This window comes from Ctenopharyngodon idella, chromosome 11 (assembly GCF_019924925.1).
Source record: "Ctenopharyngodon idella isolate HZGC_01 chromosome 11, HZGC01, whole genome shotgun sequence".
NCBI classification, from domain to species: Eukaryota; Metazoa; Chordata; class Actinopteri; order Cypriniformes; family Xenocyprididae; genus Ctenopharyngodon; species Ctenopharyngodon idella.
The window spans coordinates 17,445,157-17,473,154 of NC_067230.1; the positions used below are offsets into that span (position 1 = coordinate 17,445,157).

The window sequence follows — 27,998 nt, forward strand, 5'->3', positions numbered from 1 at the left end:
ATATTTTTTTTTGGAATTATGACATGATTCTAATGACAATTAAGCACTTTTAATCAATTCACATTTGCTTTCTGTAACATGGAAAAAACTTTTTAATTTAAACATAAAGTATATATCATGGGGTTATATTATACACAATTTATTTTATTGTAATTTTTAAAATCAAATGACATTGGTGTGAATTTCATCATGTGATTCGCTCGATCTGATGAAGAGTGTCTGCAGCGTGTGCTCCTCTGAAGCTCCCTCTGCTGGCGGAGGCTGGAGGATCAGGTTAATTCTGTACAGAGAGTTTGGCAATGCTTCCATTTCCTGTCGCTCTATAAACACAAATATAGAGATGATTTCTCCAGCTCTTCTCACTCGCTTCTCTTGATCCGGAGCGTTACGCTGCTCAGCTCTTCTGGATCAGAGTGACGCTCAGTCTATAAAGTCCCAGAATCCCCTGCGGGTCCATCAGGACCAGCGCACCAGAATCCTGTCGCCGTCCTCCAGCGAATAAAACTGCAGCGGCTTCAGATCGTTGTCGATCTCAATCTCTCTCCCGGCAATCTACAGGACAGACGTCACAAAAATAACACGACAAATCAACATTTACAGACACACTGACAACACTTATGAGGTTAAAGAACTAAAGCATTTATTAATGTTCAGAGGAATCGACTCCATCTGTCTGATCATCTCATCCGGATGAATCTGTGACAGAAACACGGTTTATTCCCACAGGAAGTGCAGTGACTGACCTTGGCGCAGGTGTAGCTGAGCTTCAGCTCGACTCCGGGCAGTTTGAGCAGCCGGTGCAGAAGCCCCTTCACCTTCTGAACGATCATGGACTCTGAAAACAGCAGAGAAACCGTCAGACCTGCGTCACGTGAGCCGCCCGCAGCGCTTTAATACGCACGCTTACCTGGCAGCTTCTTCTCTATGGGCTTCCTCCCAGAATCCTCTGGACAAACGAAGGTTACGGCTGAAAGGGAAGCAGAAACATTGACAGACGCTCTGATGATCGGAGATGGTCAGTATTGATCTGATGCTGCAGATTCATACTTAATAACTGATTCTTCAGAGCAAACGGTTTCTGTTCTCTCATCTCGCCCTCGTCTGGAGCGCCGTACTCTGAACAAACAAACAAACTCATCACTGACAGCAGAAATCACAGTGTTCAGGAGGTCATGAACAGCCAATAATGTAACATAAAATAATATCATATAAAACAGGACTGACTGTGGATGAGCGCGAGGAATCGTGGGTGTTCCGTCAGGAAGTCAGTGCTGGGATGGCTCTTCTCCGGGTCGATGTGACCTCCAGCCTGAAGCCACGTCAATCCAAACCTCTTACAGTAATCAAGCTCCGCCCCCCTCCTCTCGTCCGGCTCCACCTGACCATGACATCACCTCATCAATACTCTCTACTGTTATAAAGATCTCACTGATTCATCTTACTCTCTCCATATAAAGATCAGAATCTGCAGAAAACTGCATATTTTTGCTCAGTTTGAGCCTCTGAATAAACCAGATTCTCATCATTTCAGACTATATGAGCCATAAAAGCCTGATGTATGAAATATGATACTCAACATAAACACATATGCAAAAATATTTTGTCTAAAAGTTCAATAAACTCAAAAAAAGTGATTTCATTGTCAGTCTTCACAGTGCTGACAATCCAAATCTGCTGCAACGGTTGAAGTTGTAAAGGTCAGACAGGAGCGTGTGAAGGTCACCTGTCTCCGGTCGAGCAGCTGCAGTCGGCTCAGGCGAGCGATCATGATCTGTCGGGCGGTCTCCAGGTTCTTCTCTCTCTGCAGCAGCGGGTTCCTCCGGCAGGACAGATGAAGAAGAGAGTGCAGCTTCTCCAGCTCGTTCACCACACGCCACTGCGCACACACACACACACACACACACACACACATTAAACACTTCTGCTACTTGAAGTAAAATAAGCATCAGCTGGAATAAAATAAAAGTCTTATTTTGTATTTACCTCTGAAATGTTGTTGTCGTCTAATAAGAGTGTCTTCAGCGCAGGAAACAAAGCCGTCTTCTCACCTTCACAGCACGAACACATTATTGTTTTTGACATTATTCATGCACACACACATTATTAATACACACACAGTGATTTAGCGGCTCTGGTACCTGCTGAAGCATCACTGAACTGAATTTCAGATAAACCGCTGCTGGACAGATTCAGCTTCTCCAACCTGCAGATCCAAACATGACCATCACAGTCTTATTCCACACATTCACAGGCTGGATGTGATGTTTTATTCTGATCTCACCAGGGTAAATGTGAGATCTCCAGCAGCGTCTCCTGCACGATCTGGTTATTGGACAGATCCAGCACTTTTAATGTCTGCAGCACATGTTCTGGTCTGGATGAAGGACAGCATGATTCAGTTCTGTGACAGGAGGAAATAATATTTCTGCTCGTGCTTCGAATGTCACTCAGTACCTCAGTAACTCTGTGATGTCATTGTCAGCGAGATACAGTTCCTCTAACTGCTGCCACATGGGGGCGCAATGGAGAACCTGCCAGGGTCAGAGGTCATTACATAGTTATGACTGAATAAGTACTGTTAAGCGTGATATAATAACAAGCACAAATCAAAACAAGCATGTATATGAATCAGACGGACGGTATGTGAATTTGGATCCAGATCACGTTTGATTAATCCAGCCTTTCCTGTTCACTCACACACACACACACACACACCTTACCTGAGTCCAGGTGAGCGCGCAGCTGTTGAGTGACAGCACCCTCAGACGGGAGAAGGCGGGGCTTAAGCGACTGGGGTCAGTGGAGATACTCAATCTATTGTGACTACAGGAGAATTTAAAGGCTCATGTTACTGAAACCAGACCGTTTTCATGAGATTCAACCAACAATACAGAACCTAAAATTACATCAAAACTACATATTCTTCATTTTTTTTTAATGGAATAATGTTGTGTTTATTCTAAATGAATTATCATTATTGTGTTAAATTCATGTTCCTCATAATCTTGAATCAGAATATCTTCTCTCTCTCTTGCAGCATCTCTTCTCTTCTCTGATGATGAGGGCCGGGGCAACCTGTCACTCACATGAGATCCACCAATAGCAAACCACAACCATCCAATCAAAATCAAGCCCCGCCCTACATTTGTTCTTGTTTGTGAAGCAGTTTCACTCTGATATACGGCACAAAAGGAGCGTTCGATGCTGACTGTAAGCTCTTCTGGAGGTCAGTCACCTGAGCTGCAGCTCCTGCAGAGACTCCAGCTGCTCTGTAATGGCCGCCACAATCTCCCATGAGCTCAGCAGGTTTCCAGAAAGATCCAGAGACTGAACGACTGGCAGACGCTGTTAAGGAAGCTTCATGTGCTTGTCTGAGAGTATCTATGATCTGCCTGTTCTCAGAGAAGGATACACGGCGTGGTGTTTCTGATCTCATTCTCCGGGCCGGGACCGGACACCTCACACCTCCTGAGACCCACTTCTGTCAGCTTCTCCACCCTGAGACCGCAAAACAACACACTTCAGTCCTGAATAACAGAACTAGATGAGCAGTAATGACACACTGCACAGATGAATCTGGGTATGATGAGATCAACTAGTTCATATTTTTACTCTTCATGAGGAATTAATGCAGTAAAGGTTTATGAAAGCGTCCTCACTTCTGTTTGAGCTTGATGTCATCAAAGCCGACCATCATGACGGTTCTGCTGGAGATCTTCAGCTCGTCTCCCGCCGGCTCCTCCGGCTCCTCCTCATAGCGCCGCCTCAGAGCCGTCACGTAATCCACGCCGAAACTGGCCTTCTTGGGCCGCACGAACGAGCCGCCCGTCGGGTGTCTGGAGACAAGCACACACGTCAGCTGATCTGATCGTCACGTACAGTAAACCACTGATGTTCCCATGAGCACCTGCAGGTGAAGTAGCGCACTCCTTCATGGCTCCCATCATGCTTCCCTCTGTCCGGATGATCCCACTCCACTCCCAACCACACACCTGCAGGAGCACATCATCACATACGGACTCAAACATCACAACTGTGACATAAACAGCTGAAGTCATGACAAAAAGTCACAAACTAGGTCATTATATAGTCAAGATTGTGACAAAAAGCTGAAATTATGACATAAAAAGTCATAAATATTACATACGTCAAAATTACAACATATTATATGATAATTATAGGATAAAAAGTCAAAATTATGACTTTAAAAGTCATAACCTTGACATGAAAAGTTGAAATTATGACATAAAAAGTCAAAATTGACATACTAAGTCACTGAGAGTCACAATTATGATAAAAAGGTGAAATTTTGACAAAATAAATATTATAATGTATTATAAGTGTATTATAAATATACAAAAAGTCTAAATTATGACACTATATGATATGAAAATTTTAAAGTATAGCAAAAAGATTTTTAAAATTATGAATTAAAGTCATAACTATGACAAATTATGACATAAAAAGTCAAGATTATGACATACTATATGATAATTATAAGATAAAGCTGAAATTGACATAAAGTCATAATTATGACATAAATAATTCAAAATCATGACATACTAATTCAAAATTATGACTTTAAAAGCCATAACTAAGACAAAAAGTTGAAATTCTGACAGTCAAATATTACATAAAAACTCGAAAATTATGACATGCTTTATGATAATTATAGGATAAATAGTCAAAATGATGACAGTCAAAATTGACATAAGTCATAGTTAAAATAGAAGCAGTCAAAATGATGACTTCAGAAGTAATAACTGACAAAAAAAGTTGAAGTTATGACAAAAAATTCAAATTGACATACCAAGTCATTATATAAAAATTCAAAATTATGACAAAAAGTTGAAATAATGACATAAAAAGGTCAAAATTTACATACTAAGTCACTGAGATAGTCACAATTACGACAAAAAGTTGAAATGGACAAATTTGGATTAAAAAGTCAAAATTATGACTTTAAAAGTCATAACCTTGACATAAAAAGTAGAAATTATGACATAAAATAAATATTATTATAATGTATTATAAATATATTATAAATATTACACAAAAAGTCAAAATTATGACGTACTTGATGATAATTATATGATAAAAAGCCAAATATACGGCAAAAAGATTTTTAAAATTATGAATTAAAAAGTCATAACGATGACAAACAGCTGAAATTATGACATAAAAAGTCAAGATTATGACATACTATATGATAATTATAGGATAAATAGTCAAAATGATGACAAAGTCAAAATTGACATGTCATAGTGATATGACTTCTAAAGTAATAACTATGACAAAAAATTCAAATTGACATACCAAGTCATTATATATATAAAAATTAAAATTATGACATAAAGTTGAAATTATGAAATAAAAGTAAAAATGGACATAAGTCATAATTATAAGCTAAAAAGTTAAAATCATGACCAAAAGTCATAAATATGACAAAAAATAAAAATTATGACATAGTAACATACTTTTTATGTCATCATTTCGACTTTTCGTAATAATGATGATTTATTTAAGTTAGTTCTTATGTGGCGGGAATGAGATTCATCATCATCATCATCATCATGACCTGCGGTGGGCGGAACCGGCCCCACATAACGGACAGTCCCTCGGTGTCCGTCACAGCTCACGCGCCTGCCCGCTGCCTCTTCCTCCTCCGTCATCATCATCATCTACAGATCAAACACAACCGACAATAAACTACAGACACACAATCACCTGACCCTGAACACACACACTACATCAAAATCCAACATGTGTTACTTTACTAACAGAGCCTAAAAAACCATTAAATTATTGACATGGAATAATTATGAGAAGATGCTGACATTTATTGATCAATAATCACAATAAAGATCAGATATAGAGACATGAGTGACGTCTGCGATGACAGGATTTCGTGTATTAAATCATTATAAAACATTCCCTATCAGCAGAGACGAGAAGAAAAATGAATTACAAGCTGAATAACTGAATAATAACAGAATGAAAATGTTCCTGCATCATTCTCACCTGCACAACCGGCAACCGGAGGTGACGTCATGCGGTCCCGCGCCTAATGCTGCGCCGAGGAGAAACACATTCCCGCTGCCGCTGTTTCAGTCAAACATATAAAATTATATATGAATATACTGTCGGTTGATTAATTATCGAGAACGGTGCGCGTGATGTGTTTCTCGAGGCGAGACTACAGGAACTGATGATCAGGATCTGTGTTTCCAGGGGACCGAGAAACCCTGTGCACGCGCGTGTGAGCGAAACAAGCGTGTGTTTGTGTGAAACATTTATCTGAAATATCTGACTGATCTTCAGGATTTTACACAGACATGAGCTCAGAGTGACACCATGAAGAAGAAGCAGCAGCGTGTGAAGAGGTTTGATTTCTCTTATGAATCGTTTAATCTGTAATATGTTGTAGAATGAACATCATGGAGTGTATATATGGAAGCACATAAGAAAATTATCGACTTTTTGTCCATTTTAATCTCATAATTATGACTTAGTTATGACTTTTATTTCATAATTATGATTTACCAAAGCATGATTTGTTATGTTGTGGAAATGGGTTGATGGGAAATGATGTTTTTAGGTAGAATTAGAGTTCAGTTTACTCTTACAAACATACAGACTTTCATACATGCAGTAACACATTTGTTTACCAAATAATCTACATGTTTAGTTGCTCTTGAATCATTATTGTTGTTGTTTCAGAGTCGCTGGAGATGCTGGCGATTACACGGTCGGTCAGGTGTCCGGCAGCCTGTTCCCAGAACAACACAAACCTGGAGCTTTATCCGCTTTATTCTCCTCCACTTCCTCAGCAAACACTTTAGTCTTCGTTCCTGCGCCGAAAGTATGTTCATCAGGTGATCGCAGAGTTTGAAATGAAAGCGTTCTTGTCATAATGCTGCTTTTCTCTCATCAGACGGAGCCTAAACCCGCAGCAGCAGCGTCTGATTCCGCTGATGCCAAGAGTCCCGGTCAGATCCACAAACGGAACAAGACTCCGAAGACTCTTTCAGAGGCGGAGAAGAAGCTCCAGGACCGGTCAGTGATCCTGCAGTCAAACACGTGATAGAAACTGATTGATCCGCACACAAGCCAACTGTGAATGATTTGGAGATTCATGTGATTCACAGAGAGAGCGCGCTGCAGAACGCAGATGATGAAGGACGAACGAGTGCGAAGAAAGTCAAACGCAAGCGTCCGGATGAGCCGGAAGAAGAGGAGCGACCCGGCAAACGCAAAAAGAACAAAAAGAACAACGCGGAGGAGCGAATCAAAATGAAACGGACGGTGTTTGTGGGGAATCTGCCGGTCAGCTGCACGAAGAAGGTGCTTCAGTCACAGTCTGTGGGTCGATCATCTCCTCCAGACTCTCCACTGACCTCTCTCTCTCTCTCTCTCTCTCTCTCTCTCTCTCTCTCTCCTCTTGTGTTGCAGAATATCTTGACCCTGTTCAAGCAGGCTGGAGCCATCGAGTCGGTCCGCTTCCGTTCAGTGGTGCGTGTCCGGCTCTACTGATTATAATCTCTGTCACGTCACTGCTGTGAGTTTAACATGTGTGTGTCTTACAGGTTCGTGAAGACCCGACTATGTCCCGCAAAGTGGCCGCCATCCAGTGAGTTCTGAGTTTGATAATCCCATTTTTCCTCCCGCCCCCCATTTTCTGGAAAATAAATGATCTTGTTTTCATTTCTAGGAGGAAAGTTCATCCTAAAAAGCAGAATATTAATGCGTACATTGTCTTCAAAGAGGAAGAGGCGGCGGCTGGAGCTCTGAAATGGTACGAGATTATTTGCAGATTGTCACTGTTTATAAAGCAAATTTTAAAGACATGCATTTGAACTTTTGCAGGAATGGTCAGGAGATCCAGGCGGGTTTCCATATCCGAGTGGACCGCGTCTCTCAGCACACCGGAGTGAGTGTTGTTGATATAATTATTCCATATTATGCCAAAACTCTTGATGATGTTTTTGGGCTCAACTGGAACTTTTGCAGAGCTTTTTCATGCTCAAACAGCAACATTACGGTGAATGTGATTTCACTAAGTACAACAACATCTTTGTTGATCCTGGAACAACATTCCAATCAGATTTGAGGATCAAGTTTACCGTTTATGTCAAGTTTAGGCTTGCAACCAGGGTTAGGTGCTTCTACATCAATGTTATTCACCTATCTTTCCCTTCTGATTTTAGGGATAGGTTTAGGGATGGGAATAGGGTTAAGACTAAATTTTCGGACAAGAATGTTGTTCCAGGATCAACAAAATATGTTGATCCAGGAACATGTCTTACTTGGCAAAATCACGGTGAACGCAACATTACACACTAAAGAAAGATGAACATGGAGAAAATCCAATCAATCTTTTTTTTTTTCCCACAGCATGATCATAAAAGGTCCATATTTGTGGGGAATTTGCCGTATGGTGAGTAACCGTTCTCTGAGATCTCTACAGCACAGCATCGTCTGTGACTCCACAGTTTCAGTTTGTTTTTGTGACAGATATATCGGAGCTTCCGGTACGAGAACACTTCCAGGAGTGCGGGAATGTGGAGGCCGTGCGTTTGGTGCGAGACAGAGAGTCTGGGATGGGGAAGGGCTTCGGATACGTCCTGTTTGAGGTAAAAGCCCATCAGAAATAAAACTTTTTAACTCTGTAATTCTTCTTTATGGTCTGATCTGATAAACCCGTCACACTCGATCTCCTCCAGTCCCTCTGATCGTTTAGACTGATTTATCAAGTCTTTTAGTATAACTATACAAACTTCAGCTCGTGTCTTTCTGCTGTGATTTTATCAAGTAAACGTAAGAATAACTTTGATATTGTTAGTAATATTTCAGCCGGACTGAAGCAGGTTTACTTGATTATCATGAGTATCAGATATGATCATCAGGTTTATTTGTTCATCTCTCAATCATCGTGTTTTAAAACTACAAAGCAAATTTTTTTTGACATTATTGGCAGATATCAATATTTATATGCATTTTATCAGAACTTCATCTTCCTTTTTGTCCGTATAAATAACAGCATCTGCTATTTTTGCTCAGTTTGAGTCTGAATAATACTGAGCTGTTTTTTCCTCCATATTCTCACTATATCAGATTATATGAGCCATAAACACCTTTTGTATTGAATATAATACATAACATATGCAAACTATTATTGTATTCTTCTGTTTCAGAGCCCAGATTCAGTGATGCTGGCATTGAAACTCAACGGCTCCACATTACTGGAGCGAAAGATCAGGGTGAAACGCTCTGTGAAGAAGGAAAAAGAGAAGAAATCACATCCAGGTCGTCAGTCAGAAGGAAAAGAGCGATGGAGAAGAGGAGGAGGAGGAGGATTCAAAGGTCCAAAGCAGGAGTTCAGAAACAACTCCATGATGAATCCTGGCAGGAAACCAACACAAGCTTCATCGTTCAAGGGAGAGATGGCAGATCCTGCTGCCAAGAGAGGAAAAGGACTGAAAAAGAAGTTTAAGCACAAGAAAAAGAAACCTGCTGTTCACATTTAATGCCTGAGCTTTTTTTTTTTTTTTTTTTTACACGTTTAGTGTTCTTATGTCACAAATAAAAACGTGATTAAACAAACTGATGTTTGTCTCTTTATAACAACCCAGATGATTTAAATACCATTTAATGCATGAAACTTATTGTCATGACCGTGTTATTCTGTATGTTGATGAACTTTAACATTCTTTAAATTACAATTTAGTGCACAAAAATCGATTATTAATGGAGGCACACGAATGACTTTGATTCATCTGTTTTTATTTGGAGTTTAAAAAAAAGAGGAAACTCTTCCCTAGTTGAAACAGAGCACCATTAAACGTGCTTCATATCCCACAATCCCCCATCAGACAGCCTTTGACAATAACTTAAATACATGAACACAGATAAACCACAGCAGCTGCTTCAGCATTAATCAATGACAGACAAAAGACACTGTAAACATCCTGTCTATGAGCGATTTATTTACTGGATGTTTTTTTTTTTTGAACAAAAACTGCAATAATTTGTTAGTAAAAAAAGACAAAATAATCGATGTTTACAGGTCATGCTCGTCATTCATATACACTAAAACTCACGTCACCTTCAACAAGCTCATTTCAGACTCAATTTAGAGAACACACATTTCATTTCGAACGCTTCTTCAAATCCATATCTGTGCGTTCAGTGTTTGATCAGTGGATGGAAATGGGCAGACGGCAGACAGGAAGTGATGTCACAGAGCCACTGGAGTTCCTGCTACTCGATGTCGTCGTCACTGACGCTCTGAGCGCTGACGATACGCTGCACGAGAGAGAGGCGGAAAATATTACATTTGCATAGACATTTAAATAATAGAAACATTCGGGTCATTGAGGAATAAGGTTTTAAAAGTGTAAAAAAAACAATGGAGATATAAGTTTTATTAAGTGTTAACAATGAGATTATGTGGTTTTTATAATCAATTAACACTGATTTTGTCAGTTTTTACAAGATGGACAAAATTTGTCACCAAACAAGTCACTCAGTTTAACCAAAATTTCGGTTTCACCGAATGATGATATTTTCAAACAATGCTAACAGGCTGATATCTAGCTAGCTAGCAAAAGGACAATCAAACATTTTATATTTAGTAGTTTTTAAAATATTACAACATTTTCCATGTTTTATAGCGGTTGTACCGAATGACCTGATGTTTCGGGACATGCGTATGATCAAGTGAAAATATGAATTTATCAAATAGTTAGAGATTTAGTTACTTTGCTTCATGATCATGTGGTCCTTTGCCGGTGTCTGAATGATGTCACATGATACTGACCACATGACTTGATCCAAAATGGTCCCTTTATATTGGTTACTCCGAATGACATCAATGAAATTCATTTTTCCAGACATTCTTTCTTATAACAAAGCAACAACTTCTACACGTAATTTTAATACCATTTTGCACATGTTGATATATGATGTTATAAAATCATGCCAGAATAAAAAATATATACATTTATTACATTTTAAGATATTTTAATTACAAATGAAATGGCTGTACTGGCCTTTGGACGGTTAAACCAAGTGACCTTTTGACCTTTAAAATCCCTTTATATGTAGAAAAATATAATTAAAACCTTTTGGATTCAATAAAAGAGATCTAGTTGTACTACCTTACACACTTTGGATGTCATATCTTTGATTTTTATTATTATTATTATTAAGGCCTTTGGACAAACAAAATGACCCGTCACGTCACTGACCCATATATTCATCCCATTATTATGGAGCAGATAATTATGGAAGCTTGGTTTAAAAAATTAAAATAATAAAGTAGCTTTTTCTTCTCTCACAATTCTGACTTTAAAGTTATACACAGTAATACACAGACAGACAGACAGAACTGTGAGATATAAACTGAGAAATTGTGAGAAAAAAGCAGAATTGTAAGATAAAAAGTCACAATTACTTTTCCTCTCTTTTATCATGTGGCAGAAACAAGCGTCCATAGATAATATACTGCAGATTTTGACCGTATCTCAGTCGGGTCAGTCGCGTCTCACCTGGCTGATGGTGGGCAGTTTGGTCAGCAGCATCTGGAAGACCGGAGGAGGAAGCGTCTGCTGCAGAACCTGCAGGAGCTGCTGTGGCTGACCACACACGGCGATCGCATTCGTCAGGTGGTCCACACCCTTCTCATAGTCACCTGAGAGAGAGAGGGGATTATGGGTAACAGCTCTGACTGACAGACAGTGTGTTTGAGCGACAGGAGCGAGATCTCACCCTGAGCCAGCAGCTCTTCTCCCAGCTGGATCTCCTCCAGGAAGAACTTCTGAACGGCTTCAGCGTCTTTGAGGTCTGGTAACTAAACACAGAAATAAAACATTTAGGAAAAAGCTTTTCATGTGGCCATTTCTGCATCATAACTCACTACATTAATGAGGAATAACATGAATGTGCGAAAATACCCTTGATAATCCAGCTTTCTCCTGAGCTGCCTTCTGCTTTTTTCTTCCTGAAACAAAATCACATTCATCAACTCACACATCAGTTAGACAGATAGATAGATAGATAGACAGACAGATAGATAGATAGATGCTCTCACGTTCTCGTAGTTTGTTCTTGTAGTTTGGGTCACTCCGTCTCTTTCTGTCGAAATAAATGCAGTAACCGACGAACAGCGCCGCGCCCAAACCCGCCGCGATCCTGCTGCTGCTGCCGCCCATCATGACGAGAGAGATCCAACAACACGACACGAGATCAGACGAGAGAAATTATGATAATAATAATAACAGAGATCAGACTGACTGCATGACCCTCACGGAGCCACACGAGAAAAGACCCCGATGACGTCAAAGCCCGTTACAGATGAGCTGCCGCTGACTTCCGCCTGATCAGAAATGCACGAGGACACTCGGGGACACTTTACTCAACCGCATATATGGTGATAAAACAAGGTAAGAGCATTATATCTTTCTGTAGAAAATGAAATTATTTTAAAATGCAGCCTTTAGAACAATTACGCCCTCGTTTTTAACAGCAGATGGCAGTAAAGATCCACTGCAGAATAATAGCAGTTCAGCGTTCAGCGATTTATTTATTTATTTGCTGTTTGTTCCAAGTTTTATGGCATTTAAAAATGATTTGAACATTTTATTTCAATACTTAAAGCAAATAAAATGCGTGTGTGTGTGTATATATGTATATATATATATATATATATATGTATGTATGTGTGTGTGTGTGTGTGTGTGTGTGTGTGTGTATATATATAAGAGAGAGAGAGAGAAAATAGTGAAATATTATTCTAATGTAAATCAGCTGTTTTCTATGTGAATATATAGTAAAGTGTAATTTATTCCTGTGATCAAAGCTGAATTTTCAGCATCATTACTCCAGTCTTCAGTGTCACATGATCCTTCAGAAATCATTCTAATATGATGATTTGCTGCTCAAGAAACATTTATGATTATTATCAATGTTGAAAACTGTGGAAACTGTCATGCATTTTATTTCAGAAATATTTGATGAATAGAAACTATATGAGGAAAGATTTGTCATGATGATGTTGAATGTGTAAATGAAATCATAAGAACATTATTTCCTCATAAGTACTCCATTTCAATGACACTCAAATAAAGTACAAATTTCACTAAAACTATAGTTACATATTATAGTTATTCAAGTATTGTTCATATGGAGTGTGTCGCGTATATCTGAGTGATGGACATCAAAGTCTGCAATCAAAAGATTTAATTATGACAACAAAATTAAAAACAAAATGGCTCGTTTGTGTTTTTATTGCTCGGGATTGAAAGGCGTGTTGTGCAGTTGCTCACTCTCTCATTGGTTGATTGCTGTAGTAGTCTCCGCCCACTCCTCCTCCACCAATCAGAACACCTGCTGTTCCCGCTGCTCGCGGTTCCTCAGAACGATCAGATCGTGTCCTTAATCGCTTCGCTCTGTATTTTTCCTCTCTTTTGGAGTCTTTATTCGTTCGTGTGTTCCTCATATATCTGCTGACTGCAGGAGAGATCCATTATGACTCGTGTTTGCAGAATCAGCGCGATTATAGTTACCTGAATCAGTCACGTGTCTAATAGGCTGATGTAATTATCTTCAGCTTTGAGTCTGAAGCGTTATTTAAAGGGACAGTTCATCCAAAAATGATCATTCACTCCAAACCACTTCTGTGAAACTCAAAAAGAGATTTAAAAAAAAATAATGAAAAAAAAAACAAAACAATATAAAATAATGTTTGGATAAATGTGGATGGTGATTTATACAACCAAGCTCCAAAAAAGGATTAAAAAAAAGCAATTCATATATACACATTCTATATATATATATATATATATATATATATATATATTATATATAGTAAATGTAGACTAAATTTTCTTTTACTTATTTTCCCCCATCCTTTCAACACAAAATATTGTCCTGAATGAGCAGAAGCTCATCTAAACTCATCCTCAGTGAAGATGGAGCGTGTGGTTTCTACAGACGCTTCCCTTCAGACACAGAAAGCTTCATTATTTTTGCCCAGAGCTGCAGCTGTTTCTGAAGGTCTGGAGAACGGGAGTCTCTCTAGGAGACGCAACTGAAGAAATCCAGTGTTACGACTGGAATAAAACACAGCAGGAGTTGAGCTGCTGCCCAGGAACGTCCGGCCAAAAGCCTTTATGGCAGCAGAGGCTGGATTTTCCAGGAACCCGGAGCTGCCTGATGTCATCCGATGTGTTTTCAAGGAGGAACACGTAGTGGAAGCTGGAGTGTGGTGGAGGTCTTCATCATGACAGGGTTTGGAGTCAGAGCTCTTGTTTTGGCCTTAGGTCTTTATAAAGGCTCCCGGCCCTCAGATCGGCTCCAGAGCGCTTCACGGTCAGTAAACAACACTTCTCTCCCAGAAATCCTCTGGTCCAATCACAGCGTCCGGCACCTGGGTCATCGACACCTGCTCCCCGTTTCTGCTCGGATTCTCCAGTGCTGTCAGCTGTGAAACTGAGAATGGATGAGAAGGTGTGAAAGAAATGAATGTTTGTGTGTGTGTGTGTGTGTGTGTGTGTGTGTTCAGTAGGGGTCGCTGCTGCATCAGACTCCAAACACACACTCACACCGAAGATCATAACATCATTTAATCAAATTTGTATTTGCTTGATTGTTTCATAAGCAGAAATGAACACTGACTCTATTTACTCATTATGAATGATTCATCAGAGCATTTTTACATCATGTTTGTGTTTTTGGCAGATGTTTTCATCCAAAGTGACTCCCACTGCAGTCCAGATTTGATCAGGGAATCGAACCCATGAACGACTGTTTGAGCTACAGGAATGAGCGGTGGTAACATTTTTTTTGTTTTATTAGTATTAATATTACAGTATAATATTAAAGAAAAGATGTTTGTCTTGTGATCTATCATCATAATGTGTGATTTTTCCCATTTCAGCTGACGTCATCAATCGCTCTTATTTATCAACTTACCATCCAATCAATCCATCATGAAGATTTTTTTGTTCATACTGAGCGAGCTCATCTTTAACACTAGTACAGTGGGTTAGTGCAGTCATGTGTGTACTGTACTGTACTGGAGCGTGACGTGTGTCTGAGGCGGCAGTGCAGCGGCTCCGAGGGGAACAAAAGCCTCCCAGTGTGGCGTTTGTGATCCGCACCTGCTCGCGGCTCTCCTCAGTTCCTGTGTGTTTCTGCCAGCCCGGCTCATCCACAGGAGACTCTTGGCTCGGCGCTCGGCTGCAGATGGCCTGGGATTGATGCTCCGCACTGGATCTGATTAAAGCCTTTGAGAAGAGACAGGCATTGATCATGTCGAGCTGCATCCGAGAATACCAATTACACCCTTTGAACTGCCTTTAAATTATATCAGCATCCAATAATTACGCATCCATGAATAGTCATCATCGGGAAACAACGTCCTTTTCTCTTGTCATGGGGCTTCGAAGCTGCATAATCAGTGTGTTCTGCTGGAGCTTTCCTGATGGGATGAGCCGAGACTGTGAAACGGCAGAATGTTTCTAATTTTACTATATATATTTATATATATATTTTTTTTTTATTACTATTACAATTTTATTTTAAAGAAAAAATACATTTTATTATTGTAAATAAATATTATTGTAATATTACAATATTATTTCAGTTCAGGTTTTGTTCTCATCTGATAGAGTCAGTGCAGTTAAATCTTTTACAAGATTTAAACTTTTCTAATGCAACTGCTAGCAATCGCAATTAATGTTTATTCTACAGTACGAGAAACTATGTTTACAAATTTTACCAATTTTTCACCTTTTATCCCAAAATAACTCTGTATGTGTGTGATAGTTAGCGTTGAAGTGACGGGATTGTTTTTGCTGAGCGCTTCACTCCTCACGTTCTGCGCTCCACAACTTTGAAGTCTTTGTTTCGGGACGAAAGGCACATGAATATTTTGGCACGCGCCCGAGGCCATGTTTTCTGAGCAGGACTGGAATGAAAGCCTTGGAAAACAGCACCAGTTTAACTGCGTTTACCCAAGTCTCCTCTCTCTCTCCCTGCCTTCCCTCTTTTCTGTTTTCTTACCCCTCCGGCTCGCCTCAGGAAATACTGAAATGATGAAAGGCACTTGCGTCTTCTTCTCCTCTCTCTCCTCACATTCATCATGAGCCTGTTCACATTTCCTGTTTACACGCCCGAGGGCAGGAGACAAGCCTCTGATGATGATGATGATGATGATGCAATCGCACCTCACTCTCACCGCGGCCTAAAGTTGCACATGTTCAATGCAGCATGTCTAGTTTCAGCCAATGGCCTTTTGACACTGCCGTGTCCAGATGAGTTTGGCTCTTTCAGTGCAAAACTTCCCAGATTATAATAATAAATTTAAAATTTTAATAATATTTCACTGTTCTTACAGTATTTTTGATCAAATAAATGCAGCCTTGGTGAGCAGAAGAGATCTCTTCCAATGTTTTTTAAGGTTTTAGTTTTAGTTTACTATAATAACCCTGGTAAACATTATTTTTGCTCAAATATATATCAAGCGCCAGAGTTGTTTTTGATTTTACGCTTACTGTAACCTAATAAAATGCATCAATGAGTCAAAGTTCACACATAATGTGATAAGAAAACCAGTTCAGTGAACATTTACAGACACGGGTGTGTAAAACACAATAAATGATCTCTGTTGATAATAGTACACCTGTAAAACAAACACTAGAGATTTGCATTGCCGTCTCGTTTCCCTGTACGTCATTGACGAGCCTCGTCTGACTGTGAGCGCAGCACAACACTCACTGATGCAGCACTTTTATGTTTTAATAAATGAGTGCATCCTTCTCACAGTGTGTTTAGCTCAGGTCACAGAGGGTTTGCATGCACATGAGGACTGGCAGGCATCTGGACGCAGCGGCTTTTCTCATCTTCTATTAAAATAAGCTGAAGCCTGTTTTGTTTATCACACACACAGATGGTGCACTGATTTAATTACACTTCAGTCCTGTCACATACAGACACGAGAGCCACACCGGACCATGCTCACGCTAAAAATAAACTAATCTGAGAGCAGGGGTTTGGGTTAGGGTGAGTTTCTCTGTTTGTCCGCTCCAGCTGTCCTCCTACAGCAACTCGGCTTTTTGTTTGTTTTTATAGCCGACCTGAAATGTGAACACCGCAGCGTACAGCTGCCCTAAAAATACAAGTCGTCCATCTTAAAATATCACCCCAAGCCCTGGTTTCACCCCTCCAGGGCCTCAGGGTGGGGAGAAGGACAATTGAGACGATTCCCTGCAGCCAATCCGAGTTCATGAGACACGCCTGGAAACTTCCACTTCGACCCACTGCGAGTCAGGGTCATCATCATCAACTAAAACTAACTACAGGGTTATTATCCTCAACTAAAACTAACTACAGGGTTATTATCCTCAACTAAAACTAACTACAGGGTCATCATCCTCAACTAAAACTAACTACAGGGTCATCATCATCAACTAAAACTAACTACAGGGTCATCATCATCAACTAAAACTGACTACAGGGTCATCATCCTCAACTAAAACTAACTACAGGGTCATTATTGTCAACTAAAACTAACTACAGGGTCATCATCTCCAACTAAAACTAACTACAGAGTCATCATCCTCAACTAAAACTAACTACAGGGTCATTATTGTCAACTAAAACTAACTACAGGGTCATCATCATCAACTAAAACTAACTACAGGGTCATCATCATCAACTAAACTAACTACAGGGTTATTATCCTCAACTAAAACTAACTACAGGGTCATTATTGTCAACTAAAACTAACTACAGGGTCATCATTAACAACTAAAACTAACTACAGGGTTAATATCCTCAACTAAAACTAACTACAGGGTCATTATTGTCAACTAAAACTAACTACAGGGTCATCATCATCAACTAAAACTAACTACAGGGTCCTCATCGTCAACTAAAACTAACTACAGGGTCATTATTGTCAACTAAAACTAACTACAGGGTCATTACTGTCAACTAAAACTAACTACAGGGTCATTATTGTCAACTAAAACTAACTACAGGTCATCAATCATCAACTAAAACTAACTACAGGGTCATTATTGTCAACTAAAACTGACTACAGGGTCATTATTGTCAACTAAAACTAAATACAGGTCATCAATCATCAACTAAAACTAACTATAGGGTCATTATTGTCAACTAAGACTAACTACAGGTCATCAATCATCAACTAAAACTAACTACAGGGTCATTATTGTCAACTAAAACTGACTACAGGGTCATTATTGTCAACTAAAACTAAATACAGGTCATCAATCATCAACTAAAACTAACTATAGGGTCATTATTGTCAACTAAGACTAACTACAGGTCATCAATCATCAACTAAAACTAACTACAGGGTCATTATTGTCAACTAAAACTGACTACAGGGTCATTATTGTCAACTAAAACTAACTACAGGGTTAATATCCTCAACTAAAACTAACTACAGGGTCATTATTGTCAACTAAAACTAACTACAGGGTCATTACTGTCAACTAAAACTAACTACAGGGTCATCATTAACAACTAAAACTAACTACAGGGTTAATATCCTCAACTAAAACTAACTACAGGGTCAGTATTGTCAACTAAAACTAACTACAGGGTCATTATTGTCAACTAAAACTAACTACAGGGTCATCATCGTCAACTAAAACTAACTACAGGGTCATCATCATCAACTAAAACTAACTACAGGGTCATTATTGTCAACTAAAACTGACTACAGGGTTATTATCCTCAACTAAAACTAACTACAGGGTCATTATTGTCAACTAAAATTAACTACAGGGTCATTATTGTCAACTAAAACTGACTACAGGGTCATCATCCTCAACTAAAACTAACTACAGGGTCATTATTGTCAACTAAAACTAACTACAGGGTCATCATCCTCAACTAAAACTAACTACAGGGTCATTATTGTCAACTAAAACTGACTACAGGGTCATCATCGTCAACTAAAACTAACTACAGGGTCATTATTGTCAACTAAAACTAACTACAGGGTCATTATTGTCAACTAAAACTGACTACAGGGTCATCATCCTCAACTAAAACTAACTACAGGGTCATTATTGTCAACTAAAACTAACTACAGGGTCATTATCGTCAACTAAAACTGACTACAGGGTCATTATTGTCAACTAAAACTAACTACAGGGTCATCATCGTCAACTAAAACTAACTACAGGGTCATTATTGTCAACTAAAACTAACTACAGGGTCATTATTGTCAACTAAAACTGACTACAGGGTCATCATCCTCAACTAAAACTAACTACAGGGTCATTATTGTCAACTAAAACTAACTACAGGGTCATTATTGTCAACTAAAACTGACTACAGGGTCATTATTGTCAACTAAAACTAACTACAGGGTCATCATCGTCAACTAAAACTGACTACAGGGTCATTATTGTCAACTAAAACTAACTACAGGGTCATTATTGTCAACTAAAACTGACTACAGGGTCATTATTGTCAACTAAAACTAACTACAGGGTCATCATCGTCAACTAAAACTGACTACAGGGTTAATATCCTCAACTAAAACTAACTACAGGGTCATTACTGTCAACTAAAACTAACTACAGGGTCATCATTAACAACTAAAACTAACTACAGGGTTAATATCCTCAACTAAAACTAACTACAGGGTCAGTATTGTCAACTAAAACTAACTACAGGGTCATTATTGTCAACTAAAACTAACTACAGGGTCATCATCGTCAACTAAAACTAACTACAGGGTCATCATCATCAACTAAAACTAACTACAGGGTCATTATTGTCAACTAAAACTGACTACAGGGTTATTATCCTCAACTAAAACTAACTACAGGGTCATTATTGTCAACTAAAATTAACTACAGGGTCATTATTGTCAACTAAAACTGACTACAGGGTCATCATCCTCAACTAAAACTAACTACAGGGTCATTATTGTCAACTAAAACTAACTACAGGGTCATCATCCTCAACTAAAACTAACTACAGGGTCATTATTGTCAACTAAAACTGACTACAGGGTCATCATCCTCAACTAAAACTAACTACAGGGTCATTATTGTCAACTAAAACTAACTACAGGGTCATTATTGTCAACTAAAACTGACTACAGGGTCATCATCCTCAACTAAAACTAACTACAGGGTCATTATTGTCAACTAAAACTAACTACAGGGTCATTATCGTCAACTAAAACTGACTACAGGGTCATTATTGTCAACTAAAACTAACTACAGGGTCATCATCGTCAACTAAAACTAACTACAGGGTCATTATTGTCAACTAAAACTAACTACAGGGTCATTATTGTCAACTAAAACTGACTACAGGGTCATCATCCTCAACTAAAACTAACTACAGGGTCATTATTGTCAACTAAAACTAACTACAGGGTCATTATTGTCAACTAAAACTAACTACAGGGTCATCATCGTCAACTAAAACTGACTACAGGGTCATTATTGTCAACTAAAACTAACTACAGGGTCATTATTGTCAACTAAAACTGACTACAGGGTCATTATTGTCAACTAAAACTAACTACAGGGTCATCATCGTCAACTAAAACTGACTACAGGGTCATTATTGTCAACTAAAACTAACTACAGGGTCATCATCGTCAACTAAAACTAACTACAGGGTCATTATTGTCAACTAAAACTGACTACAGGGTCATCATCCTCAACTAAAACTAACTACAGGGTCATTATTGTCAACTAAAACTAACTACAGGGTCATTATTGTCAACTAAAACTGACTACAGGGTCATTATTGTCAACTAAAACTAACTACAGGGTCATCATCGTCAACTAAAACTGACTACAGGGTCATTATTGTCAACTAAAACTGACTACAGGGTCATCATCATCAACTGAAACTAACTACAGGGTTAATATCCTCAACTAAAACTAACTACAGGGTCATTATTGTCAACTAAAACTAACTACAGGGTCATCATCCTCATCATTCTCAACTAAACTAACTACAGGATCACACACACAGAAAACTCCTACTATTTTAGTGTGTAACATTCATCAGACGGTCTGTGGAAGAGATCAGATGTTTCTTCCCCAAACGACCAACACTTCTATCCTCTGTAGAGTTGTGCGCATGAATAATCGTGACGTTGATACTGAAACATGTTTTTTTTTTATTTATACTAAGCGCTGCTGCAGCAATTTGCATATGAAAGAGCCTTTGATGTCTTTATCTGAAACACGCGGCGCTTTGAAGCCTCTGACTCCTTCAATATGAATATATAATACTGTCGTGTTCTGATTTGAAGGCCGGAATGAGGCAAAACTGGTTTTCCAAAGTGAACTGAATTTAAACGGATCCTTCATCACACACCTGTCCCTCCTCATCCTCTTTCACAGGTAATCTGCGCTAATGTTCACAAGCGCTGAATTAATTACACTTTGCTGATTAACAAATCAATTAACGGCTTGTCATCTGATTGGAATGCTGCTGGAACACTTCTGAGCTGAATCAGATCTTATTTCATACGTTTTCCTTATTCAGTATCCTCTTACACTCAGGAATGCATCACCTCAGAGTCGTGAACAGGTGTTCTGCTGTGCTTAACTCAACTTACCATGTGAGGCGTGGTTGTGTGGAAAAAGCTCGTGTTCGCTGGGATTCTGGGATGTCGTGAACCGTGAGCTGAATGTTCCCTCTCCTGACAGCGAATCAAAGGATGGAATCATGTTGCCAAGACAACAGCATCCAACCTGCCACACATTTCAGGACGAGTGTCTTTACACACAGAATAAACATGTACATGTTTCTGAAGGGCGTCTGTGGCATAAAACGAGATGTTGAACATCCATAAATTCAGTGTCAGAGATAAATAAATAATGCACAGAATTACACAATATCATAAAGCTACATTTGGCATTGCAGTGTTAGAAAAGCTGTAGATATTGATAGTAATATGCAACTTAGATGAACAAATAGATCCAATCACAATGCAGTATGCAAATATTACAATGATGCCATTGCTTCAGGTTCGAATGTTCTATCAATAATCTATCAAATCTTAAATTTCCTTAATCTTAAAGTTAAAAATATATCACAACTAAGACTGAAATTGCTGTCTTTCAAGCTCCGTAGAAGATAAGATAAATATGATTTACAGTACTGGGCACTATAATGGAAACTAGAGTTTTTTTCAATACTTTGAATCAGTATTATCAGAATGCATCATGCAGCAAACACGCGTCACACGCAGCAGAGCCCACCTGAGGCTCCAGCATCAGATCAAACACACAAAACCAAAATCACTGCCACATGTGTGCGTTCCGTCGCCATGGCAACGAAGCATTCCACAGCGGGCACAGGGTTGCCAGGTAACGGCTGGGTTGAGTGAGTGTGTGTGTGTGTGAGAGAGAGAGTGTGTGTGTGTGTGTGTGTAGGTCAGGACAGTATTTGGGTCTGTGAAGAAATCTGCTAAAAACACTCTCAAGGTTACTAAGACCTGGAAAAGAAATTGTGTTTGTTTTCCAGTATCACTTCAGTTTTCTGTTGGCTCTTGCTTTCTGTTTTTGTGAAACCGTATTTGAGAAGTTGATACTCGGCCTATTTCTAGTTTTACTTTCTCACATTCATTGAAAAAACAGCAGCGTTTATAAGTTGCTGTTCAAAAGTTTGGAGGTAAGAGTTTTTAAAAGAGTCTCTTCTGCTCACAAAGGCTGTGTTTATTCAATCAAAAATACAGTAAAAATTGTGAAATATTATTCCAATGTAAATCATCTGTTTTCTATGTGAATAAATAGTAAAGTGTAATTTATTCCAGTGATCAAAGCTGAATTTTCAGCATCATTACTCCAGTCTTCAGTGTCACATGATCCTTTCTAATATGCTGATTTGCTGCTCAAGAAACATTGTAACATTATAAGTGTCACTTTAATGCATCCTTGATGAATAAAAGTGTTACTTTTGAACTGTAGTGCATGTGTGTAATTCTTTAAATGTTCCGAACACCCTGTCCTGAGCTGATGAATGTTGCAAAACATTTTCACTTGTTTCTAAACAGGATGACACAATGTCATTTTCACTGTCACTCATGATGATAAGATCTCTTCTCAAAGGTCACTCTGTCACCGCCGGTGAAACTCTTCTGAAACTAATGCTGTTCGCAAAACTGCATTTTTCGCCTGGAAACACAAAAGCAGCAGCTCATGAAGTTCCTCATCATTGTGTTTCTCTCGTCAGTGTGAACCTAGATCAGGTCACCGTAATAAACACTCACTTTTGTTCGTTTAGTGCTTCCTTTATGGACATATTATAACATCCTGGAAGAGATGAGAATAGATATGGAGAACTACAGAATGTTCCAGATAAAACATCCAAACGAGAAACATTCGCTGAAGGAACTGATAGAAATGTTTTTATCATCTGTCATGATTTAACGATCACCAGAGGAAACGATGAACTCTCTAATATCTTCTAGACAGGAACGATCCTGATTCTCAGATGTTTGTCCCTAATAATGTCTCCTCAGATCTCACCGATGTTCTGCTAAACTGAGCCTATGTGCGTTCACATCAACACTTCTCAATACTCAGGGTTAAACTCCCATAAATCTCTTCAGCTGTAACAGCCCCTGAGCAATAAATAGCCGGTCATTAGTGATGATTTTGTTCAGATATTGCGCTCATGTCAGTGTGGGTCGGATCAAGGCTTTGGCCTCGAAGTAGCTGGTTGTTCTAAAGCGGCTGTCAGCTCGTTCACGCTCTACGCTCATAAATCAGGATGCCGCAGCGAGGCCAGCGCTCCCCTCGGCCAAGAGGATGGATCACTTTTGGGAAACCGCAGTATCTCTTTCCAAATATATCAGCATGAACTTTGACCTTAATGTCGAGTCAATCCTCAGCAGAAGCGATCCTCCCTCACCTGGGAACATGTGAGCGCTTCACATACCTACAGATCTGCTCTCGTTACAGCCGGATTCCAACACTTCACACACTCACTGGTGTAGTTAATTAGTCCACTATCAGTCTATAAACATGTGTGTGCACCATGCTTTATCTTTGATCATATAGTGTGGTGGAAATTACATGTTAAACATTTTTTCTTGCTCATAAAAAATCGCTGGGTTAAAAACAACCCAATCACAGGGTTTAAACAACTCAATCGCTGGGTTAAAACAACCCAATCGCAGGGTTAAAACAACCCAATCGCAGAGTTTAAACAACCCAATCGCAGGGTTAAAACAACCCAATCGCAGGGTTAAAACAACTCAATCGCTGGGTTAAAACAACCCAATCGCGGGGTTAAAACAACCCAATCGCTGGGTTAAAACAACCCAATCGCAGGGTTTAAACAACCCAATCGCTGGGTTAAAACAACCCAATCGCAGGGTTAAAACAACGCAATCGCAGGGTTAAAACAACCCAATCGCAGGGTTAAAACAACTCAATCGCTGGGTTAAAACAACCCAATCGCAGGGTTTAAACAACCCAATCGCAGGGTTAAAACAACCCAATCGCTGGGTTAAAACAACCATGCGCAGGGTTTAAACAACCCAATCGCAGGGTTATAAACACCCCAATCGCTGGGTTAAAACAACCCAATCGCTGGTTAAAACAACCCAATCGCAGGGTTTAAAACAACCCAATCGCTGGGTTAAAACAACCCAATCGCTGGGTTAAAACAACCCAATCGCTGGGTTTAAACAACCCAATCGCTGGGTTAAACAACCCAATCGCAGGGGTTAAAACAACCCAATCGCAGGGTTAAAACAACCCAATCGCAGGGTTTAAACATCCCAATCGCAGGGTTTAAACACCCAATCGCAGGGTTAAAACATCCCTCTCGCTGGGTTAAAACAACCCAATCGCAGGGTTAAAACAACCCAAACGCTGGGTTAAAACAACCCAATCGCAGGGTTAAAACAACCCAATCGCTCAATCGCGGGGTTAAAACAACCCAATCGCAGGGGTTAAAACAACCCAATCGCGGGGTTAAAACAACCCAATCGCTGGGTTAAAACAACCCAATCGCAGGGTTTAAACAACCCAATCGCTGGGTTAAAACAACCCAATCGCTGGGTTAAAACAACCCAATCGCGGGGTTAAACAACCCAATCGCGGGGTTAAAACAACCCAATCGCGGGGTTTAAACAACCCAATCGCGGGGTTAAAACAACCCAATCGCGGGGTTTAAACAACCCAATCGCTGGGTTAAAACAACCCAATCGCGGGTTTAAACAACCCAATCGCTGGGTTAAAACAACCCAATCGCAGGGTTAAAACAACCCAATCGCTGGGTTAAAACAACCCAATCGCGGGGTTTAAACAACCCAATCGCTGGGTTAAAACAACCCAATCGCAGGGTTTAAACACTGGGTTTGTCCATTTCCAACCCAACTTGGGTTGTTTTTAACTCAGCATTTTTAGAGTGTAGCTATTTTAATTATCCAAAATTAAGTAATATTTTGATTGGAAATTATACACAATAACGATATTTACTCTGATTGTTCTTCACACATCTTCTCAAACTCACTGAAACTCTCATAAACAAGTCAGCAAAATTATATTTTGTGATGAAACATTTATTCATTTATGCATTAGGCAGATGCTTTTTATTGAGTCGAACCCATGACCGTAGTGCTTTACCATTTGATCTGCATTAATAAATATCTAGTTTAATGATTTAAAATCTGGGTCTGAGACAAGAGCAATAAAATCTACACAAGTTATAAAAAATAAATGAATGCATGAAGGTAAAAAGTTTTCACCATTTTAATGTGACCTTCATATAACAAACTGGTGTGTGTGTGTGTGTGTGTGTTGTATGTGTCAAGCCTGAGCCTGATAACACTGGCCGTGAGCCATATACTGTAGCAGTCATGCTAATTTCTCTCATCTGTCAGCTGGAGCGACGCCAAACATGCTGAAAGGAGTGGAGATGCCTTTCACAGTCACATGAGGCGCTTTGGCTTTAACTCCCGTCCTCTGAAATCACACCCATCTCACTGCAAGATCAGAATCACACGGCAAGGTGCATCAAAAGGTCATATTTCTTTAAAAAAAGACATCTTACATCAGATATTATAATTGGTTTGGATGCAAAAACTGGAATATGAGAGCAAATTATACACCGTTTTAGAACTTTGTCACCAACAGGAACGTTGTGTCAAGGTTCTCTCAAAGTTATGAGCAAACGTTCTTCAAGCAACGTTAATAGAACGTTCATTCAATGATAGCTGGTCTTTAATAATGTTCTCAAACAAAAACATTATTTATACATCATTCATGGAACGTTTTTATTCTGAAACGTTTTAGTTGGATGTTTTTTAAACTTGTTTCAAAAGTTCTTAGAACGGTTTTTATTAGCTGGGAAAAACGCCACGTCTGCAAACACCGATGCATCTGACATTAACACACGGATAACAGCGGCTGCAATGAAAGAGTTAAACGTGTGACAAACACTGTGGCCTTTGAGTGAATGACGCGAGGCGCGGCCCTGAGTCCACTGCCAATCTGTGAAGGACACGAAGATTAACACTGACCCCAGAAAGGACACGCGCCCCTCGACATCTCTCTCTCACATGAATTTAACACATGGATTTTTTTGTCAGCTTTATTTCTACAGCGCTTTATACAGTACAGACTGTTTCAAAGCAGCTTCATAAACAGGAGAATAACAATTCCACGATGTAAACAGAACAGACCTGAAATCAGTTTCTCTTGATCAAGGAACAAGCTTCATCATGTAATCTATAGTTGTTAGTTGGTTGCTACAGCAAACTGGTTTGTTTGACCAGCACATGTCTTTTCCATTAGCTGCTCTCGGCCTGAACTCCTCCGTCAATTCTTTCCTCTCATTTTCCTGTCTGAAACCCATCAATAATGACGCGGGATCCTCAGAGACTGACGTTCCCTCACAGCCCAGAGCTTCAGTCGGTATTCTGCGCTACATGAAGCTAATTTAGCCTCCGTCTAACATGTGACCGACTATTCCCGCGGGACGCTGGGAGAATTCCAGTAACCCAGTAGCCGACCCACACACACACACACTCAAACACACACACACACACTTGAGTGGTGGATCCATTAAAGGATTTATTTCCAGGCGAGAGAGGAAGGAGGGCAGGCCTGCCGAGATGATCGCTCACATCTGTTCACAGGAAGAACTGATTCTCTTTCCTTTCTTCCTTTACAGTTCACAGAGAGAGGACAGAGCCGAGAAATAACATCAGTAGAAGGTGAAGGAAGGGCATGAAGAGTCTTATGAGGGTTTCTTTTAGCACATGTTTGGGTCTAGAGCTGGATGATCCCAACGAACAGGGAACGTTCTCAGAACATTGTGTCAAGGTTCTCTTAAAGTTTAAGGGGTGGTTGATTATGATTTGACCTTTTTAACTTTAGTTAGTGTGTAATTTTGCTGTTTGAGCATAAACAACATCTGCAAAGTTACGACGCTCAAAGTTCAATGCAATTTAAGGACTACAACAAACAGCTGGTAGGAACTACAAGAAGCTTGTTCCTGGGTTAGTGACATCACTAACCCTAAAATTTACATAAACCCCGCCCCCGAGAACACACAACAAAGGGGGCGGGGCCATGTTGGGCTGCTTTAGAGAAGAGGAAGAGTTGTTGTAGTAGAGTGTTGTTGACATGCCGTCATTTTACGCCGGACTGCTTCACAAACGAGGGTCAATTCAACACAAAAGATTAACATGACGACACATGCTAGTGGATGAGTTGAATCAACTCCACAGCAACTACATAAATTTATCCACTAACCATTCAGAAACGTCTAAAAGTTGTAACTTCTTCCTGAGTCTCTCCATCAGTGTCGACTCCGGTTTGAACAATGTAAGGCTGAACACCATCGTCATTTTGGCTGTGTGAGATTCTCCAGCTTTGTTGTTGTTGAGTGACCGAAGCGCGAGCTGTTAAAGCTCCGCCCTCTTCTGGAAAGGGGGCGGGAGCAGCAGCTCATTTGCATTT

At 39.6% G+C, this 27,998-nt stretch overlaps 3 protein-coding genes and 2 long non-coding RNA genes across 12 annotated transcripts; 2 read left to right on the forward strand and 3 right to left on the reverse strand.

Moving 5' to 3' along the window:
* Positions 1-33: 33 nt before the first annotated feature.
* tbce (tubulin folding cofactor E) lies at positions 34-6,195 on the reverse strand. 2 transcript variants are annotated; one of them, XM_051913208.1, is made up of 17 exons: positions 6,022-6,195; positions 5,579-5,681; positions 3,908-3,992; positions 3,660-3,836; positions 3,413-3,498; positions 3,236-3,335; positions 2,721-2,823; positions 2,455-2,531; positions 2,282-2,374; positions 2,139-2,203; positions 1,984-2,048; positions 1,724-1,876; positions 1,225-1,378; positions 1,048-1,116; positions 908-967; positions 744-835; positions 34-552 (listed from the first exon to the last, which is right to left on the reverse strand). In XM_051913208.1, the coding sequence occupies exons 2-17, from the start codon at positions 5,679-5,681 to the stop codon at positions 457-459; spliced, it is 1,578 nt and encodes a 525-aa protein (XP_051769168.1). In that variant the 5' UTR covers positions 6,022-6,195; the 3' UTR covers positions 34-456. The 2 variants fall into 2 exon arrangements, with proteins under 2 accessions (XP_051769168.1, XP_051769169.1); XM_051913209.1 differs by lacking the exon at positions 6,022-6,195 and adding an exon at positions 5,838-5,967.
* rbm34 (RNA binding motif protein 34) lies at positions 6,155-10,009 on the forward strand. Its single transcript, XM_051913224.1, has 11 exons — positions 6,155-6,383; positions 6,721-6,862; positions 6,935-7,056; positions 7,149-7,344; positions 7,453-7,512; positions 7,587-7,630; positions 7,712-7,795; positions 7,867-7,930; positions 8,395-8,437; positions 8,515-8,633; positions 9,195-10,009. Exons 1-11 carry the CDS (start codon positions 6,355-6,357, stop codon positions 9,525-9,527), a joined length of 1,236 nt encoding a protein of 411 aa, XP_051769184.1. The 5' UTR covers positions 6,155-6,354; the 3' UTR covers positions 9,528-10,009.
* tomm20b (translocase of outer mitochondrial membrane 20b) lies at positions 9,763-12,346 on the reverse strand. The gene is made up of 5 exons (XM_051913232.1): positions 12,092-12,346; positions 11,955-12,001; positions 11,770-11,851; positions 11,550-11,692; positions 9,763-10,305 (listed from the first exon to the last, which is right to left on the reverse strand). The coding sequence occupies exons 1-5, from the start codon at positions 12,213-12,215 to the stop codon at positions 10,261-10,263; spliced, it is 441 nt and encodes a 146-aa protein (XP_051769192.1). The 5' UTR covers positions 12,216-12,346; the 3' UTR covers positions 9,763-10,260.
* LOC127522895 (uncharacterized) lies at positions 12,306-15,168 on the forward strand. 2 transcript variants are annotated; one of them, XR_007932768.1, is made up of 4 exons: positions 12,322-12,443; positions 13,942-14,508; positions 14,740-14,832; positions 14,939-15,168. It is a non-coding gene; the product is annotated as an uncharacterized LOC127522895 (long non-coding RNA). The 2 variants fall into 2 exon arrangements; XR_007932767.1 differs by lacking the exon at positions 13,942-14,508 and having other exon boundaries at positions 12,306-12,443.
* On the reverse strand, positions 12,454-27,994 carry LOC127522893 (uncharacterized). Of its 6 annotated transcripts, XR_007932763.1 has the most exons (5): positions 26,717-27,983; positions 21,635-21,770; positions 15,162-15,500; positions 13,326-14,490; positions 12,454-13,223 (listed from the first exon to the last, which is right to left on the reverse strand). It is a non-coding gene; the product is annotated as an uncharacterized LOC127522893 (long non-coding RNA). The 6 variants fall into 6 exon arrangements; XR_007932762.1 differs by lacking the exon at positions 12,454-13,223 and having other exon boundaries at positions 13,272-14,490; positions 21,635-21,837; positions 26,717-27,994; XR_007932761.1 differs by lacking the exon at positions 12,454-13,223 and having other exon boundaries at positions 13,272-14,490; positions 26,717-27,981.
* Between the last annotated feature and the right edge of the window lie 4 nt (positions 27,995-27,998).